At 40.5% G+C, this 16,273-nt stretch overlaps 1 protein-coding gene across 3 annotated transcripts in view; it reads right to left on the reverse strand.

Annotated features, from left to right (window-relative positions):
* LOC115153860 (coronin-6) overlaps window positions 1-16,273 on the reverse strand; it is a 44,996-nt gene that overhangs the window by 24,119 nt on the left and 4,604 nt on the right. For 2 of the 3 annotated variants that reach the window (XM_029699481.1, XM_029699480.1), the window contains exons 2-3: window positions 13,460-13,659; window positions 1,472-1,594 (exon numbers count right to left, since the gene is read on the reverse strand). In XM_029699481.1, coding sequence (XP_029555341.1) covers window positions 1,472-1,594; window positions 13,460-13,657 — 321 coding nt within the window. In that variant the 5' untranslated portion in view covers window positions 13,658-13,659. The remainder of the gene's footprint in view (window positions 1-1,471; window positions 1,595-13,459; window positions 13,660-16,273) is intronic. The other variant, XM_029699482.1, reaches the window with a different exon arrangement.

A 16,273-nucleotide genomic window follows, 5' to 3' on the forward strand; every position in this document is an offset into this window, starting at 1 on the left:
GTTTTCATGCTCATCAAACCAATCAGTGACCACTCGTGCCCTGTGGATGGGAGCGTTGTCATCCTGGATAGAAATGATTCACCGTAGGTTGAAGGTGATCACTCAGAATGGCTGTGTATTTATTGGTGTTTACTTTGCTCTCTAGGAAGTTAAGTGGACTTTAACCATGCCAGGAAAATGCACTCCATCACCATAACAGATCCACCAGAACCCTCATTTACTCAAGGGTTTCCATTATTTTGGCAGTTACCTCCATCTGTCTGTCTGTCTGTCTGTCTGTCTGTCTGTCTGTCTGTCTGTCTGTCTGTCTGTCTGTCTGTCTGTCTGTCTGTCTGTCTGTCTGTCTGTCTGTCTGTCTGTCTGTCTGTAGCCATGCTCTATCCCATTACCAGAACAAAGGCATCAGTGTAGTGACACATGGTCTTATGAACATAGCCTGTACTGTACACCATTCATTCACACAAGCAGCTGTTAGAAGACTGGCAGTACCATCATATGATAGCTACTCCTTGCTTTCAATAGATGTTCATTGTCAGTAAATCCCTTGTTTGCATCAAAATGTTCCCTCTTTGATAAACCCAGAACACGAGCACACACACACACACACACACACACACACACACACACACACACACACACACACACACACACACACACACACACGTCCTTGTGCTAGCCTTGTAATGCAAGGCCTTGGCGGACTGTGGCACTAGAGGGTCTGATAAACCACATTCCTTACACACACACACACACACACACACACACACACACACACACACACACACACACACACACACACACACACACACACACACACACACACACACACACACACACACACACACACACACACACACAGAGCTTTGATATCTCATCCCTCTCCATCTGCTCACCCTCAGAGGCTCATATCTGTCATCTGATTGGTTGATAAGGGAGGGGGTTTGGGGGGGCTCAGGGGCACTATGTTAACACATGTTTATAAATACCAACCAGCCGTTACCCCAACAACCCCCCCCCCCCACCCCTTTTCTAAGAGTGCACAGCACTATAGTACCCCTCATGAGACAAGAGCCATGGGATCTTTAGTGACCACAGAGAGTCAGGACCTTGGTTTGACAGATCAGTAGAAGAACAGCTTGTTGGAAACACTGGCAGTTCATACATGACCTTCATTTACACTACAGTATGAACAGACCGACCGCCACACACACACACACACACACACACACACACACACACACACACACACACACACACACACACACACACACACACACAGAGAGACACACACACACACGCACACACACACAGAGAGACACACACACACACGCACACACACACAGAGAGACACACACACACACACACACACACACAGACACACACGCACACGCACACACACAGAGACACACACACGCACACACACACGCACACGCACACACACACACACACACACTCAGGCTGCCAGCCTTACCATGGCGGTGGTGTCCTCTGAGCAGGATGCCAGGATGTTGTCGTTGTGAGGGCACCAGTCGATGTCCAGGACGGGCCCAGCGTGGCCAGTCACCAACGGGTGGTTTTTATCCAGACGACCCATCTACATCACACAGGACAGGACAGACAGGAGGATGACGTCACGGCACTGTACATAGTCTCCAATATACATCTAGTTAGTTCATTCTACATCCTAGCAACAGCAATAAATCAAATCAAATCAAATCAAATTTATTTATATAGCCCTTCGTACATCAGCTGAAATCTCAAAGTGCTGTACAGAAACCCAGCCTAAAACCCCAAACAGCAAGCAATGCATGTGAAAGAAGCACGGTGGCTAGGAAAAACTCCCTAGGAAAAACTCCCTAGAAAGGCCAAAAACCTAGGAAGAAACCTAGAGAGGAACCAGGCTATGAGGGGTGGCCAGTCCTCTTCTGGCTGTGCCGGGTGGATATTATAACAGAACATGGTCAAGATGTTAAAATGTTCATAAATGACCAGCATGGTCAAATAATAATAATCATTGTAGTTGTCGAGGGTGCTACAAGCACGTCCGGTGAACAGGTCAGGGTTCCGTAGATAGACATCTAGTTAGTTCACTCTACAGCCTAGCAACAGCAATAAACATCTAGTTAGTTCACTCTACATCCTAGCAACACCAATATACATCTAGTAAGTTCACTCTACATCCTAGCAACAGCAATAAACATCTAGTTAGTTCACTCTACATCCTAGCAACACCAATAAACATCTAGTTAGTTCACTCTACATCCTAGCAACAGCAATAGGCATCTAGTTAGTTCACTCTAGATCCTAGCAACACCAATATACATCTAGTTAGTTCACTCTACATCCTAGCAACAGCAATAGACATCTAGTTAGTTCACTCTACATCCTAGCAACAGCAATAGACATCTAGTTAGTTCACTCTACATCCTAGCAACACCAATAGACATCTAGTTAGTTCACTCTACAGCCTAGCAACAGCAATAAACATCTAGTTAGTTCACTCTAGATCCTAGCAACAGCAATAGACATCTAGTTAGTTCACTCTTCCATCCTAGCAACAGCAATAGACATCTAGTTAGTTCACTCTACATCCTAGCAACACCAATAGACATCTAGTTCGTTCACTCTACAGCCTAGCAACAGCAATAGGCATCTAGTTAGTTCCGTCTACATCCTAGCAACAGCAATAAACATCTAGTTAGTTCACTCTACATCCTAGCAACAGCAATATACATCTAGTTAGTTCACTCTACAGCCTAGCAACAGCAATAGACATCTAGTTAGTTCACTCTACATCCTAGCAACAGCAATAAACATCTAGTTAGTTCACTCTACATCCTAGCAACACCAATATACATCTAGTTAGTTCACTCTACAGCCTAGCAACAGCAATATACATCTAGTTAGTTCACTCTAGATCCTAGCAACAGCAATAGACATCTAGTTAGTTCACTCTAGATCCTAGCAACAGCAATAAACATCTAGTTAGTTCACTCTAGATCCTAGCAACAGCAATAGACATCTAGTTAGTTCACTCTACATCCTAGCAACAGCAATAAACATCTAGTTAGTTCACTCTACATCCTAGCAACACCAATATACATCTAGTTAGTTCACTCTACAGCCTAGCAACAGCAATATACATCTAGTTAGTTCACTCTACATCCTAGCAACAGCAATATACATCTAGTTAGTTCACTCTACAGCCTAGCAACAGCAATAAACATCTAGTTAGTTCACTCTACAGCCTAGCAACAGCAATAGACATCTAGTTAGTTCCTAACAAAACCACATATTATATTTTGAGTACATTTCTGTGTGTATTTGCACATGCGTGTGTGTGTGTGTGTGTGTGCGTGTGTGTGTGTGTGTGTAGAAGAAATATTTGTGTGAGAGGGAGGCAATGAAGGGACCTTGGGATTTATTGTATAGTGGCAGTGACAGTGTCCCCTAACAATATGGTTACAGTGGGTTGGATTGTAACAAGGGCATTTCCATGCATAAGGCACTAACATATACATGTGGTGTCAAATGAAAGCTACGAGTCTAGGCTATAATTCTCAGAAATTCTCAAACATTTTCCATTCTAAAAATCAGGGATAAAGAAATGCTTTTTTTTCTGGTCAAACAGATGGGAAATGTGTGTTATAAAACAGTAGAGTATAGTTCAGGAGAGGAGATTAGAGTACAGCAGAGTACAGTATAATCTACTGTGTTGTACTGTAATGCACTTGTCACGGCTGTCGAAAGGATCGGACCAAAGTGCAGCGTGGTTGTAGTTCCACATTTTATTTAATCCGTGAAACTTTGCAAAAACATAAAATAACTGAATTGACAAAACAACAAACCGTGACGCAGAGAGAAACAAACACTACTCAAAATATAATAACCCACAAAACCCAGGAAGAAAAACCCCCACTTAAATATGATCTCCAATTAGAGACAACGAGGACCAGCTGCCTCCAATTGGAGATCAACCCAAAAAACAACATAGAAATAGAAAAACTAGAACTTAAACATAGAAATACAAAACATAGAAAAACACAAAACACCCCCTGTCAAGCCCTGACCTACTCTACCATAGAAAATAACCTCTTACTATGGTCAGGACATGACAGCACTGTACTGAACTCTACTGCTGTGCTCTACTGTGGTGTCCAAGCCTGTGAAACATAGACGTCTATGATTGGTACAGATTTGATCAGGTCTGGACCAACCAAATTTGGTCTTGTTTGGAGGCGGAGCTCATTAAAATAATAGCCAATGTGTAGAATGATACCAAAACATGCAAAGGAGGATTCTACATTGTTCTCCCTTGTCTACCTATCAAGGTGAAGAGAATGACATTCATCGTTATGCATTTCTGTATAGTACAGATCAGGAATCCATGATGTCATTCTGTTACCGTGGAATTTCCCACAACCATCCCCAAAAATGTTTTATAATGCAGTTGATTGTGACAACCAAACCCTACATTCCATGTGACAACCAAACCCTACATTCCATGTGACAACCAAATGCAAACATTTAGAAAGAAAATACCAACATCATTTTTTCTTTACTTTCTACACACCCATTGCACAGTCTTCACATTTTTGCTGCCTTAAAATTAAATCTAAAAAGGGAGTACATTTATTCTATAGATCTACACAACCTATTCCACATTTTCAAAGTGAAAGAAAATTATAGAACATTTTCCAAATTAATAAAAAATCTAAAAATGAAGATGTATTGTCAAGTATTGTGGTGGCAGCCTCATGTTATGGGTATGCTTGTCACTGGCAGAGACTAGGGCGTTTGTTAGGATAAAAATCAATTTGAAAGGCACAAAGCCCATATAAAAAAATGGTGGAAACCCTGCCTCAGTCTTCTGAAAACCTAACCTTGAGATATAGTTGTATTTTCAGCAGGAAAATTACAAAATATTTAATGCCAAAGACACACCAAAATGGCTTTTCCTGAGTGGTCCAGCCACAGTCCTGACGTAAATTTGCTTGAAAGCCAGAGACAAGTTTTGAATATTGCTGTCCATCAATGACTCCTAACCAAATTTACTGAGCTTGAGCAATTTTGACAAAAACATTGGAAAAATGTTGCCCTAAGAGTTGTGCAAAATTGGTTGAATCTTATTCACAATGATTTCCAGCTGTAATGGCTGCCAAAGGAGCTTCCACCAAGTGTTAACTTGGGTGTGAAGACATACCCAATCAATGCATCATTGTTCTTTTAGTTTAAGGCAGCAAAATGTAAAGACTGTGCACGGGGTGTGTAGACTTCACTAGCGAATGTAAATTCCCCTCACCTCAATGTTTTGTCATGTTGACATGAATTGACCAGGTGGATGAGTTATTTTAAAGAATTCACACATTTTAACCTTAAAATTATTACACACTGCTGTTAAGATCGGGAGTAATTAGCACTGTGACAACCAACCCATGAGAGGTGTATTTATAGCAGCGTGAGGAGGTGTTGAAGGGGAGCCAGTATAGATACAGTTGAAGTCGGAAGTTTACATGCACCTTAGCCAAATACATTTAAACTCCGTTTTTCACAATTCCAGACATTTAATCCTACTAAATATTCCCTGTCTTAGGTCAGTTAGGATCACCACTTTATTTTAAGAATATGAAATGTCAGAATAATAGTAGAGAGAATGATTTATTTCAGCTTTTATTTCTTTCATCACATTCCCAGTGGGTCAGAAGTTTACATACACTCAATTATTATTTGGCAGCATTGCCTTAAACAATTTAAACATGGGTCAAACATTTGGGGTAGCCTTCCACAAGCTTCCCACAATAAGTTGGGTGAATTTTGGCCCATTCCTCCTGACAGAGCTGGTGGAACTGAGTCAGGTTTGTAGGGCTCCTTGCTCGCACACGCTTTTCCAGTTCTGCCCACACATTTTCTATAGGATTGAGATCAGGGCTTTGTGATGGCCACTCCAATACCCTGACTTTGTTATCCTTAAGCCATTTTGCCACAAGTTTGGAAGTATGCTTGGGGTCATTGTCCATTTGGAAGACGAATTTGCGACCAAGCTTTATCTTCCTGACTGATGTCTTGAGATGTTGCTTCAATATATACACATCATTGTCCTTCATCATGATGCCATCTATTTTGTGAAGTGCAGCAGTCCCTCCTGCAGCAAAGCACCCCCACAACATGATGCTGCCACCCCCGTACTTCACGGTTGGGATGGTGTTCTTCGGCTTGCAAGACTCCCCCTTTTTACTCCAAACATAACGATGGTCATTATGGCCAAACAGTTCTATTTTTGTTTCATCAGACCAGAGGACATTTCTCCAAAAAGTACAATCTTTGTCCCCATGTGCAGTTGCAAACCGTAGTCTGGCTTTTTTATGGCGGTTTTGGAGCAATGGCTTCTTCCTTGCTGAGCGGCCTTTCAGGTTATGCCGATATAGGACTTGTTTTACTGTGGATATAGATACTTTTGTACCCGTTTCCTCCAGCATCTTCACAAGGCCCTTTGCTGTTGTTCTGGGATTGATTTGCACTTTTCACACCAAAGTACGTACGTTCATCTCTAGGAGACAGAATGCATCTCCTTCCTGATTGGTATGATGGCTGCATGGTCCCATGGTGTTTATACTTGCATACTATTGTTTGTACAGATGAACGTGGTACCTTCAGGTGTTTGGAAATTGCTCCCAAGGATGAACCAGACTTGTGGAGGTCTACAATTTATTTTCTGAGGTTCTGGCTGATTTCTTTTGATTTTCCCATGATGTCAAGCAAAGAGGCACTGAGATTGAAGGTAGGCCTTGAAATACATCCACAGGTACACTTCCAATTGATTCAAATGATGCCAATTAGCCTATCAGAAGCTTCTAAAGCCATGACATCATTTTCTGGAATTTTCCAAGCTGTTTAAAGGCACAGTCAACTTAGTGTATGTAAACTTCTGACCCACTGGAATTGTGATACAGTGAATTATAAGTGAAATAATCTGTTTGTAAACAATTGTTGGAAAAATGACTTGCGTCATGCACAAAGTAGATGTCCTAACCCACTTGCCAAAACTATAGTTTGTTAACATGAAATTTATGGAGTGGTTGAAAAATGAGTTTTAATGACCCCAACCTAAGTGTATGTAAACTTCCGTCTTCAACTGTATATATATATATATATATATATATATATATATATATATATATATATATATATATAGACTCTCCAACCCTCTAATATATACTGTTTCTGTCTCTCCCTCTCTCCTACTGTGCTTCCCTTTATCTGTCCATCCGTCTAATATATAACCATGTCTATCTCTCCCCACTCTGAAGTGAAGAGGATATTCAGCCACGTCTGTCTGTCTGTCTGTCTGTCTGTCTGTCTGTCTGTCTGTCTGTCTGTCTGTCTGTCTGTCTGTCTGTCTGTCTGTCTGTCTGTCTGTCTGTCTGTCTGTCTGTCTGTCTGTCTGTCAGTAATAGTTGACAGTTGTTCACTATTACTGAGAGTAATAGTACATCTTGCTGTGTGAGGATAGACTGAGGAGACCAACAATACATCTTGCTGTGTGAGGATAGACTGAGGAGATCAACAGTACATCTTGCTGTGTGAGGATAGACTGAGGAGATCAACAGTACATCTTGCTGTGTGAGGGTAGACTGAGGAGATCAACAGTACATCTTGCTGTGTGAGGATAGACTGAGGAGATCAACAGTACATCTTGCTGTGTGAGGGTAGACTGAGGAGATCAACAGTACATCTTGCTGTGTGAGGATAGACTGAGGAGATCAACAGTACATCTTGCTGTGTGAGGATAGACTGAGGAGATCAACAGTACATCTTGCTGTGTGAGGGTAGACTGAGGAGATCAACAGTACATCTTGCTGTGTGAGGATAGACTGAGGAGATCAACAGTACATCTTGCTGTGTGAGGATAGACTGAGGAGATCAACAGTACATCTTGCTGTGTGAGGATAGACTGAGGAGATCAACAGTACATCTTGCTGTGTGAGGATAGACTGAGGAGATCAACAGTACACCTCAGGAGCTTTGTCCTCCATAGACAGACAGGAGAAGACAGATAACACCAACAATTCATACCTCACTAGACTTCAACACCAGCTGAATTCTTCCCCTAGCAAGGACGTGTATACAGACTGAATAAGAAGGCCAACAAACACACCCTGTTACAAACACAGCCTGTTGCAAACACACCCTGTAACAAACACACTCTCTTACAAACACACTCTGTTACAAACACACTCTGCTACAAACACTCTGTTACAAACACAGCCTGTTACAAACACACTCTGCTACTAACACTCTGTTACAAACACACTCTGTTACAAACACACTCTGTTACAAACACACTCTGTTACAAACACACTCTGCTACAAACACCCTATTACATACACAGCCTGTTACCAACACAGCCTGTTACAAACACACCCTGTTACCAACACAGCCTGTTACAAACACACTCTGTTACAAACACACACTGTTACAAACACAGCCTGTTGCAAACACACCCTGTAACAAACACACTCTCTTACAAACACACTCTGTTACAAACACACTCTGCTACAAACACTCTGTTACAAACACAGCCTGTTACAAACACACTCTGCTACTAACACTCTGTTACAAACACACTCTGTTACAAACACACTCTGCTACTAACACTCTGTTACAAACACACTCTGTTACAAACACACTCTGTTACAAACACACTCTGTTACAAACACACTCTGTTACAAACACACTCTGCTACAAACACCCTATTACATACACAGCCTGTTACCAACACAGCCTGTTACAAACACACCCTGTTACCAACACAGCCTGTTACAAACACACTCTGTTACAAACACACCCTGTTACAAACACAGCCTGTTGCAAACACACCCTGTAACAAACACACTCTCTTACAAACACACTCTGTTACAAACACACTCTGCTACAAACACTCTGTTACAAACACAGCCTGTTACAAACACACTCTGCTACTAACACTCTGTTACAAACACACTCTGTTACAAACACACTCTGCTACTAACACTCTGTTACAAACACACTCTGTTACAAACACACTCTGTTACAAACACACTCTGTTACAAACACACTCTGCTACAAACACCCTATTACATACACAGCCTGTTACCAACACAGCCTGTTACAAACACACCCTGTTACCAACACAGCCTGTTACAAACACACTCTGTTACAAACACACTCTGTTACGAACACAGCCTGTTACAAACACACGCATAAAAAGAAAAACAAGGTTGCATTGTGTTCTATTGCTTTGATGCAATACATTTATTAATTAGCCAACATTTCTGCTTATACATAGCTGCTTTATTGAGGAACATTTCACTTACTATGACTGTGATATGTGGTTGTCTCACCTAGCTACCTTGAGATGAACGATGTGATTATCTCGCCTAGCTACCTTGAGATGAATGCACTAACTGTAAGTCTCTCTGGATAAGAGTGTCTGCTAAATGACTAAAATCTCATGTAAAAATGTTTTGACAGCAAGATTCCTTCATCAGTATGTTGACAGCAAGATGCCTTCATCAATGTGTTGACAGCAAGATGCCTTCATCAATGTGTTGACAGCAAGATGCCTTCATCAATGTGTTGACAGCAAGATGCCTTTGTTGGAACCTACACTTTGAACATTGAGATATTAAAGACATGATAGATCAGACGCATAGTACTATATAAAGGTGTGAGATCTGTAGAAAGACAGAGTGGCTGTGGAATGTACTGGTTGGATGGGAGGAGATCACAGGATTGCTTTAGGGGAAGCGGATGGACATCTGTGGATTAGGTGAAGGAGGGGTTGAGGTCAGGGGGTCAGGTCAGATCCCCTGAAGGGAGTAATAAGTGTTTACTACCCTTTTCCTGTAGAACCATAAGATGTAAGGATTGGAGAGAAGGAGGAGTGTGTCTTAAGGGGGATAAAAAAATACCTATGATGGTGAGAAATGTTGGGTTGTTTGAATTACAGCTGTAACGACCCTTTGGGAAGAATTAAACTTGTTTAAGCTTCTCTAGTGTCCGTGAGTTATTTACTCTGGAAAATAACAACCTAACCCCTTCATCAATGTGTTGACAGCAAGATGCCTTCATCAATGTGTTGACAGCAAGATGCCTTCATCAATGTGTTGACAGCAAGATGCCTTCATCAATGTGTTGACAGCAAGATGCCTTCATCAATGTTTTGACAGCAAGTTGCCTTCATCAATGTGTTGACAGCAAGATGCCTTCATCAATGTGTTGACAGCAAGATGCCTTCATCAATGTGTTGACAGCAAGATGCCTTCATCAATGTTTTGACAGCAAGATGCCTTCATCAATGTTTTGCGATAAAGCAAACACTAAAATAAAACAGCTGATTGAATGAATGGCAGCTCTTATCTCACCAGTCTAGAACTCAGTAAATCCTCAGAGAATTGGGTTCTCTGGTAAATGTCTTGGCAGGTTTTACAAAAACAGGTGTTTAGTTAGTCTGAGCCTTGAGTTGATCGTAGGAACAATCCTCTCCAGTTAGTTAGTGTATCCTGGAGAGAGAGAGCAGTGTACGTAAAATCAGACTAAGCTTTCGGTTTGCACCAGGTGCAAAGTTTCAAGTTATTATTTTTTTTAGAGGGAAGTTAAATAAGCTAAAAACATGAAACTGTGTTTATCTATCTATACTTGTCTAGCTATAATTATTTTTTTATTTAACTAGAAAAGTCAGTTAAGAACAAATTTTTATTTACAATGACAGCCTACCCCAGCCAAACCCAGACGATGCTGGGCCAATTGTGCGCCGCCCTATGGGACTCCCAATCACCGCAGGTTGTGATACAGCCTGGAATCAAACCAGGGTCTGTAGTAACACCTCTAGCACTGAGATGCAAGTATACTTATCTATCCTTATGAAGCTATACTTAGTAATATATACCTAGGTAGCTATACTTATTTTTACCAGGTAAGTTGACTGAGAACACATTCTCATTTACAGCAACGACCTGGGGAATAGTTACCGGGGAGAGGGATGAATGAGCCAATTGTAAGATGGGGATGATTAGGTGGCCGTGATGGTATGAGTGCCAGATTGGGAATTTATCCAGGACACCGGGGTTAACACCCCTACTGTTACGATAAGTGACATGGGATCTTTAATGACCTCAGAGAGTCAGGACACCTGTTTAATGTCCCATCCAAAATACAGCACCCTACACAGGGCAGTGTCCCCAATCACTGTCCTGGGGAATTGGGATATTTTTTTAGACTAGAGGAAAGAGTGCCTCCTACTGGCCCTCCAACAACTTCTGGTCTCCCATGCAGGGACTGACCAGGACCAACCCTGCTTAGCTTCAGAAGCAAGTCAGCAGTGGGATGCAGGGTGCTATGCTGCTAGCTATATTTATCTATACGTATGTATCTATACTTATGTAGCTATACTCATTTATCTATACTTATGTAGCTATACTCATTTATCTATACTTATGTAGCTATACTCATTTATCTATACTTATGTAGCTATACTCATTTATCTATACTTATGTAGCTATACTCATTTATCTATACTTATGTAGCTATACTCATTTATCTATACTTATGTAGCTATACTCATTTATCTATACTTATGTAGCTATACTCATTTATCTATACTTATGTAGCTATACTCATTTATCTATAATTATGTAGCTATACTCATTTATCTATACTTATGTAGCTATACTCATTTATCTATACTTATGTAGCTATACTTATGAAGCTATACTTATTTATCTATACGTATGTATCTATACTTATGTAGCTATACTCATTTATCTATAATTATGTAGCTATACTCATTTATCTATACTTATGTAGCTATACTCATTTATCTATACTTATGTAGCTATACTTATGTATCTATACTTATGTAGCTATACTCATTTATCTATACTTATGTAGCTATACTCATTTATCTATACTTATGTAGCTATACTCATTTATCTATACTTATGTAGCTATACTCATTTATCTATACTTATGTAGCTATACTTATGAAGCTATACTTATTTATCTATACGTATGTATCTATACTTATGTAGCTATACTCATTTATCTATACTTATGTAGCTATACTCATTTATCTATACTTATGTAGCTATACTCATTTATCTATAATTATGTAGCTATACTCATTTATCTATACTTATGTAGCTATACTCATTTATCTATACTTATGTAGCTATACTTATTTATCTATACTTATGAAGCTATACTCATTTATCTATAATTATGAAGCTATACTTATTTATCTATACTTATGAAGCTATACTCATTTATCTATACTTATGAAGCTATACTCATTTATCTATAATTATGAAGCTATACTTATTTATCTATACTTATGAAGCTATACTCATTTATCTATACTTATGAAGCTATACTTATTTATCTATACTTATTTATCTATACTTATGTAGCTATACTTATGAAGCTATACTTATGTATCTATAATTATGTAGCTATACTTATTTATCTATACTTATGTAGCTATACTTATGTAGCTATACTTATGAAGCTATACTTATGTATCTATAATTATGTAGCTATACTTATTTATCTATACCTATGTATCTATACTTATGAAGCTATACTTATGAAGCTATACTTATTTATCTATACTTATTAATCTATACCTATGTAGCTATACTTATGAAGCTATACTCATTTATCTATACTTATTAATCTATACCTATGTAGCTATACTTATGAAGCTATACTCATTTATCTATACTTATTAATCTATACCTATGTAGCTATACTTATGAAGCTATACTTATTTCCTGTTAACATATTTGTTCTTCCTTTAGTTCTATTGTTTCAGTGTTATTCCCTGTGAAAAGAAACAGGTGCAGAACTTTGCTCTGGTGGACAAAGCAAACACTTGGATAATCTGGCCCAAGAGAGAAGACCCCTATAGGGGTGAAAGGTGAGGCTCAGGGGCGTAGAGATTACTGTACACACACACACACACACACACACACACACACACACACACACACACACACACACACACACACACACACACACACACACACACACACACACACACACACACACACACACACACACACACACACACACGCGTAGAGACGTTAGCACATTGTGTTCTGGTTGAATCCTGATCCCTGTCATTGAGTCACACATTTTTGAATATTGTGAGTTTTCCCTATCAGTCCCATTTTTGGTTAGCAGTGGCTATAACATTAAAATAGTATTAGTATTGGCTTTGGAAACAAATCCGAACCATGGATGACTGTCTTTCGGCCCATAGACTTGCTTTCAGGATAAGTTAAGAAATACAGGTAAAGGTCAAAAACAGATACCCTTGACCTCCAGACCCATCCCTCAGCTGTTAACCAAAATAAGTGGTAGGGTTACTGCTTTGCTATTAGTTTCAACTGCGGATTGCTCCTTTAAAGGGCTGACTGACCTTAGAGAGGGGCAGGACGAGGAAGGCTCCACCCCCGCTGGACTCCACGATGACGGCCAGGAACTTTGGGTTGACGGCACAGAACGAGCTGTCCCACGTCACCTTGGAAACGCGTATGTCATCGTAGCCCTGCTCCGTCTTCACCGCCTGGCCAAAGACGTGTCGGAACTTACTCTGTCGTACGATGCTGCGACTCATCGCTATAGAGACGAGGGAGGGAGGGGTCGGGGGGAGTGAGAGATTGACAATCTCAGATACGCAATATCCATCAATCAATCATTTAATCAATCGTTCCATAATTTATGATGAATATACAACTTGAATCATTGGACTGATCTCTCCTCTCCTTACAGGCATTGAACTGCCTGTAACTCAGCAGTTGGGTCATCCAAACAACCCCAACATTTTTTGGAGAGTTGTTTTTTTTTCTTAAAAAACTGTTGGCTTATTGATGCTGGGTGCTGGTTTATTGATGCTGGGTTAGCAGGTCAGATCAAAAGACTAGAGATGTGGCTTTCAGATAGTTATTTTTGGTCATCCGTGAGAGTAAATGTAATTTAGGTTAATCTGTTCTGTTTTATTGTCATCACATGTTATGGTTGAACATTGACAGTGTTGTAGCTTTATTGAGGCTTACACCAGTGCATGAGTTCCTAAAGTGCCTATGCATATCCCAATGTTGGGATAGGTAAATAATAATGCTCTGAAATGTATATTAGAACATGTCATGTGCAAAAATATTCAAGGAACATTTTTATTTATAGTGTACAAACTTAACATGATGAACAGGAATGACATTTACAAAGCAACACTTCTTATCTAACTTTTCTGTTGAAATATTGACACCGGAGTTGCCTAACCCGTTCACAGGATTGGGTAGCCCTTTCCTGTGGTTGAATGACCTAGAGGCCTCATGGGTGGAATGTTATTCACATTTTTCAGAATATCATAATTGTGGCATATCAAGAAGCTGATTAAACAGCATGATCATTACACAGGTGCACCTTGTGCTGGGGACAATAAAAGGTTACTCTAAAATGTGCAGTTTTGTCACAACACAATGTCTCACAGCTGATGAAACTATCGTTTTGTACAAAGGTATACAACTCACACACATGGTTATGGGCTTAAAATAAGACACATCTACCATGTCAGATATAGAGTTGAAATGTATTACATTTTGAGTTTGCATCCCAATGTTACACTATATATACTGTACCAGTCAAAATTTTGGACACACCTACTCATTCAAGGGTTTTTCTTTATTTTGACTATTTTCTACATTGTAGAATAATATAAGACATCAAAACTATGAAATAACACATATGGAATCATGTAGTAGCCAAGAAAGTTTTAAACAAATCAAAATGTATTTTATATTTAAAAAATTTCAAAGTAGCCACCCTTTGCCTTGATGACAGCTTTGCACACTCTTGGCATTCTATCAACCAGTGTCATGAGGTAGTCACCTGGAATGCATTTCAATTAACAGGTGTACCTTGTTAAAAGTGAATTTGTGGAATTTGTTTCCTTCTTAATACATTTGAGCCAATCAGTTGTGTTGTGACAAGGTAGGGGTGGTATACAGAAGATAGCCCTATTTGGTAAAAGACCAAGTCCCTATTATGTAAAGAACAGCTCAAATAAGCAAAGAGAAACGACAGTCCATCATTACTTTAAGACATGAAGGTCAGCCAATACGGAACATTTCAAGAACTTTGAAAGTTTCTTCAAGTGCAGTCACAAAAAACCATCAAGCGCTACGATGAAACTGGCTCTCATGAGGACCGCCACAGGAAAGGAAGACCCAGAGTTACCTCTGCAGCAGAGGACAAGTTCATTAGAATAACTGCACCTCAGATTGTAGCCCAAATAAATGCTTCACAGAGTTCAAGAAACAGACACATCCCAACAGTCCAACTCCAGTCCTCCAGTACCCCCAACAGCCCAACTCCAGTCCTCCAGTACCACCAACAGCCCAACTCCAGTCCTCTAGTACCCCCAACAGCCCAACTCCAGTCCTCCAGTACCCCCAACAGCCCAACTCCAGTCCTCTAGTACCCCCAACAGCCCAACTCCAGTCCGCCAGTACCCCCAACAGCCCAACTCCACTCCTCCAGTACCCCCAACAGCCCAACTCCAGTCCTCCAGTACCCCCAACAGCAGAACTCCAGTCCTCCAGTACCCCCAACAGCCCAACTCCAGTCCTCCAGTACCACCAACAGTCCAACTCCAGTCCTCCAGTACCCCCAACAGTCCAACTCCAGTCCTCCAGTACCACCAACAGTCCAACTCCAGTCCTCCAGTACCCTCCAACAGCCCAACTCCAGTCCTCCAGTACCCCCAACAGCCCAACTCCAGTCCTCCAGTACCCCCAACAGCCCAACTCCAGTCCTCCAGTACCCCCAACAGCCCAACTCCAGTCCTCCAGTACCCCCAACAGTCCAACTCCAGTCCTCCAGTACCCCCCAACAGCTCAACTCCAGTCCTCCAGTACCCCCAACAGCCCAACTCCTGTCCTCCAGTACCCCCAACAGCCCAACTCCAGTCCTCCAGTACCATAACCCAGTATTTCTCGCCAAAACCGGAAGTGTCATTCAAAAGTATTATAAAGCATTATAAAACATATAAATATGTCTAGATTTGATTAGAGCTTTGATCCGCATGAAAATTAAAATCTTATCCTACCTGAGCCAGATGAGCCATATATTAAAAACATGTTATAAGCCCTAAATTAACAACATTTAATGAGCCCAAGCCACAAAAAGGCCAAATGATTGTGCTGTTATCCAATACGTATACGATATAGGCTAC

This window comes from Salmo trutta, chromosome 19 (genome assembly GCF_901001165.1).
Source record: "Salmo trutta chromosome 19, fSalTru1.1, whole genome shotgun sequence".
Classification (NCBI taxonomy): domain Eukaryota; kingdom Metazoa; phylum Chordata; class Actinopteri; order Salmoniformes; family Salmonidae; genus Salmo; species Salmo trutta.